Source organism: Bombyx mori, chromosome W (genome assembly GCF_030269925.1).
Source record: "Bombyx mori chromosome W, ASM3026992v2".
Lineage (NCBI taxonomy): Eukaryota > Metazoa > Arthropoda > Insecta > Lepidoptera > Bombycidae > Bombyx > Bombyx mori.
The window spans coordinates 9,354,560-9,359,773 of NC_085135.1; the positions used below are offsets into that span (position 1 = coordinate 9,354,560).

General features: G+C 42.0%; 1 protein-coding gene across 1 annotated transcript; it reads right to left on the reverse strand.

Moving 5' to 3' along the window:
* Positions 1–501: 501 nt before the first annotated feature.
* Positions 502–4,581, reverse strand: LOC134201750 (uncharacterized). Its single transcript, XM_062676999.1, has 2 exons — positions 4,205–4,581; positions 502–1,659 (listed from the first exon to the last, which is right to left on the reverse strand). The coding sequence occupies exon 2, from the start codon at positions 1,516–1,518 to the stop codon at positions 502–504; it is 1,017 nt and encodes a 338-aa protein (XP_062532983.1). The 5' UTR covers positions 1,519–1,659; positions 4,205–4,581.
* Positions 4,582–5,214: the final 633 nt, after the last annotated feature.

The window sequence follows — 5,214 nt, forward strand, 5'->3', positions numbered from 1 at the left end:
AAAAGCAGTACAGCGCCTTACGCGTCCAATACAACAATGCGTTCAGGGTGTTGTTGGGGCTGCCTCGGTTCTGTAGCGCGTCGGGAATGTTCGCCGAGGCACGAGTCGACTGTTTCTTTACGACCATGCGGAAAAGGTGCACATCCCTGATTGGCCGGGTCCGAGTCAGCCCTAACAGCATCCTGAAGGCATTAACAGACCGTTATGACTGTCGGTACTTGAACCATTGTACCATGGTTCACTTGCGGACTAAACAATAATAATAATAATAATGGTTGGTGTTCCTTGCTGGATGTCTTGTTCTTTTCAATGAAACGATTTGGCTCGTATTTACAGGTTTATTAAAGATAAACAACTGAAGAACAAATAATAATGAAGTTGAATATTGTAGTAGATAATGTATAGTATGTAATCGTTAAAGATGTATATGCATGCGTTCGCGATCGCTCGATGAAGTGAAGCTCGGTGGTGGGCAAGAATAAAACTTGTTTGGAGGGGGATTTAGAGATCCTTAACATCCTCCGGGGCCTTGGAAGCATTTGCTTCCAATGAAGAATCTTCTGCAGTATCCAATAGAGGACAAAGATATCGAAGTCCACGCCGATAAACGCCAGTTGAAGTTTTGATTTCGGCTACTCGCACGATATTGTCCTTTTCTGGAAATAGGTTGATGACTCGACCCGTCCGCCATTGCATCGGTGGAATATTCTCGTCCTTCAGTAGAACTAAGTCACCATTCTGGATTGATCTTGCTGGTACGCGCCATTTGTGTCTTTGCTGTAATTCGTTCAAGTACTCTAGCTGCCATCGATTCCAAAAATGTTGACGAATCTGCTCCAAGTGTTGGTATCGGCTCAATCTAGAGGTACTAAGTTGCATGTAGTTAGGTGATGGCAACGACGTCAAAGGTCTTCCAATGAGGAAGTGTCCGGGAGTCAGAGGAGCAAGGTCATCAGGAGAGGAAGATAAGGGACATAAAGGCCTGCTATTGAGTATGGTTTCGATTTGATTAAACAAAGTAGCTAATTCTTCAAATGTGCAGTGAGTGTTATCGAGAATTCTTTTCAAATGAAATTTGGCTGATTTGACTGACGCCTCCCATAGACCCCCGAAGTGTGGTGCATATGCCGGTTGAAATTTAAAATCAATCCCTTCACTAGAAAGGAATCCACCGACGCCATCAGCATGAGAGTTCACAAATTCTGTAATCTCTTTGGATGCAGATACGAAGTTTCTGCCATTATCGCAGAAAATCTCCTTCGGCTTACCTCGGCGAGAGATAAAACGACGCAACGATAATATGAATGCCTCTTTGGTGAGGTCGCTTACGGCTTCTAAATGCAAACATTTGTATCTGAGGCAGACAAAAACGCACATATAACATTTCGATATCTTACACCCTCTACCCTTCCTATCAGTTATTAAGAAAGGTCCACAAAAATCAATACCAGCACTTATAAAGGGGAAGTCAGGATCAACGCGTTGACTGGGTAATGCGCCCATCATAGGTGCAAGCATCTTAGCACTTGCCCGCCTGCATACAATGCATTGTCTCACAGTAGCACGTGCCAGATCTCTGCCCGCTATGGGCCAGACGAACTCTCTGACAGTGGACAGTAGTAACTGTGGGCCAGCGTGCAGAAGACGTAAATGTTCTTGCTGGAACAATAGTTTTGTCAATTTATGCTTCGCATGTAGTAGCATAGGATGACGTTTGTCGTAAATCTGACAAGAATAGTTTAAACGACCACCTACACGTAATATACCCTTATCATCAATAAACGGGCTTAAGGAAATTAAAGAATTGTTCGGACTCAGCACGCCTTTATTATCGATTGTGGCTAGTTCAGCACTAAAACTATCCTTCTGAGCTAATCTCACTAAAGTTTCAAATGAATTGATGAGCTCATCAGGCTGCAATATACCATTCTTTTTATTGGGTTTGTTTCTGCAATTTAAAACGAATCTTAAAATATATGCACAAGCTCTTTGCAATATGCGCAAATTAGAATACCTATCAAAATGTATTAATGTCTGTATCATGTTTTTAGATGTGTTCACTAAATTAATCTTTATTTCCGGCAAATCATCAGTGGGATGGCGGTGGTTAAACAATGCTGGCCACTCATTTTTGCTTTCTTTCAAGAACTTTGGGCCGTTCCACCAAAGATCCATCTGAGGAGGTGCAGACACATCCAAACCACGTGAAGCTAAATCTGCAGGATTACACGACGTTGGCACATGACGCCACTCAGAAATGTCAGTCGATTCCAAAATGGTACCTACCTTGTTTGCCACAAAGGTTTTCAGTCTATCACATCTCATACTCAACCAGGTCAGCACAATAGATGAGTCAGTCCAAAATATTTTGTGGGAAATTGCGCATCGCAATGCGCGACACACAGCACTCACCAACTGTGCGCCCAGGACGCACGCGCATAGCTCGAGTCTTGGAATAGTCATCGGATTCACAGAAGCTACTCGAGCTTTGGAACATAACAAGCGTACGCGCACGTTGCCTTGCGCGTCGTGAGATCTGAGATAAATGCATGCTGCGTATGCAGACTGCGAAGCATCGCAGAAGCAATGCAGCTCTATGTTAATCGACTCGGGACATAAGACATGTCTAGGAATTCGCAAGTGTTGGATTTCAGAGACGCTGCAAAGAAATGATTGCCAGGCTCTGCTTATGTCGGCGGGAACAGGTTCATCCCAATCGATTTTAGTCAGCCAAAGTCTTTGCAGTATGATTTTAGGTTTAATTGTGAATAAACTCAGCAATCCAAGAGGATCGAAAACTTTACATGAATCTGATAAAATTGATCTTTTGGTAGGAATATTTTTTGTAATTTTGTAATTGCTAGGAAAGCTAATGTAATCTTCGTTGGGGTTCCAACCTATCCCTAATACCTTAGGGATAGGTTGGAACCCCAACATCAACATTCAACATTCAACATTCAACATTCAACCCCAACATTCATCGTCACATACCTGTGACGATGAACTAATTATGAGTTCACGTTGAACAGACTGCGGCTCGATCAAGAGAGATGGTATATTGGAACGGTACTTACGTAGATTGACACAGCCGGCTGCTAATGTACTCTCTACGGTTTTTTTAATATAATGTAGCTCAGTCTCACTGTCACTTCCGGTGAGCATGTCGTCCACCAGGAAGTCGTTCTGAATAATATTTTTAATTTTAGGTTCACAAGAGTCCTCGCCCAACTGCCACAGACAACGTGTGCTCAGGAACTTGAACTAGAAAGGCCATAGGTAACTGTATTGAGCCGCAGTGATCTCAGTGCCTCCGTACTTGTATCACGCCAAAGTATCATTTGCAAATCGCGGTCATTGTTTTGTATTTGTACTTGTCGGTACATCTTTTCTATATCAGCTGATATTACGTAGGTGTATTGACGAAATCGAAGCAAAATGTTAAAAAGTTTATCTTGTATATTTGGGCCAACCATTAATAAATCGTTTATGGAAAATCCAGATGTTGTCTTCGCACTACCATTAAATACGACGCGCAGCTTGGTTGATTCGCTAGATGGTTTCAGTACCGCGTGGTGAGGTATAAAATAAGATTGCCGAGGAATCAATATCTCCGACTCAGACAAGTGGCCTAGCACAGAGTATTCATGTATAAACTGCGAATATAAATTTTTAAGGTCACTGTTTTTTGACAAACATCTCTCCAATGACAAGAACTGGTTTCTAGCTAGTGTGAGTTACACTTTGAGGCCAACACTATGTTGCAACGATTCAACGACTTCAAGCATGTGTTTTGATTACCAATCCCTCCAATGTTTAATTTAGTCGGTAAAGAACTTAACTGTAATTTCGATTTTAAATTCTCTGTAATAATGGACGACTGACTGCCGCTGTCTAGAAGTGCACGAGCCGTGACATGATGTCTTGTGTTTGGATTGTATATTTCGACCATCGCCGTTGAAAGAAGTACATTTGATTTGGAACCCACTGACATACTGACAGCGCTATTGCACGTAGCCTGCTCACCCTCAGACCCCACCTCGGTTGTCGAGCTTTGTGCTTGAACGTTGGATATATTTGCAGCCTGAGAATTATTCCTATGTAGTAGGGTGTTGTGAAATAATTTGCAAATGTAACAAGGACCTAACCTACATTGTTGTACTGAATGCCCCTTGCGTAGGCAGTTAAAACATAGTCTTAACCTCACCACCTCGGCGGTCCTGTCAGCGATTGATTTTGCCAAGAAGGTCGCACAATCATATAAGCGATGATCACCACCGCACAGGACGCATATGGAAGTCGACGAGGAGGAGGATTGGCCAGCTGAAATCACAAATGATCTTGTTTGAGGCCGTTGACCTTTGCTCAAATCGAAGGAATTTAGCGGACGTTTATTAATTGAAGCACGCTCTGTCCTATTCAATTGTATTGATTCCAAAATATCGGCTCGAGCTTTCAGGAAACAAAAAAAATCTTTAAGAGAAGGTGATCTCTTGAAATTGCTCCTGTGCTCCTCCCACTTAAAATTAGTGCTACTATCGAGTTTTGAAGTGACCAGATGTATTACTAGCGTATCCCACGACGCCGTTGGTTCGCCCAGGGTGTTCAGAGCCCGTAAGTTTTTCGAAATGTGATCGATTAAAAATTTCAAATCTTTAGATGAATCGCGAGACACGGGCTGAAGGTTACAGAGCGAGTTTAAATGATTGCTTTTCGTTGTTGTATCTCTCGCAAAGAAGTTGCCAGGCTTCATCATAATTGGCAGAACTAACTTCGAGATTGCTGATGACGTGGGCAGCCTCTCCTTCAAGATAAGAGTTGAGGTAATGAAATTTATGTACTGATTCAATTCTGTTGTTGCTGTGGATCAATGAAGTAAAAGTGTCTCGAAATTCTAGCCATTTAAAGTAAGTGCCGTCAAAGTTCGCAATTTTTATAGTAGGCAATTTGAAGCCTGATATATGTTGACTTGGGTTTGAACAATTGGAACAAATCTCAGAATTCGCGGGCCTAAAGTCCTCGCGTTGCGTCTGATTAACCTCCAAAAATAATTGAGTTTTTGCGATAAGTGATGAAAAATCTGTCTCAATATCATCTCTTATATCTAGTTCAGCTTCTAGATTAGCAGTGTTCATTATTTCTATCTGCGTCTGCAATTCATCAAACTTGGAAAACATTTCTCTCAAACTTTCATATCTTTGATTAAGCATACACAAA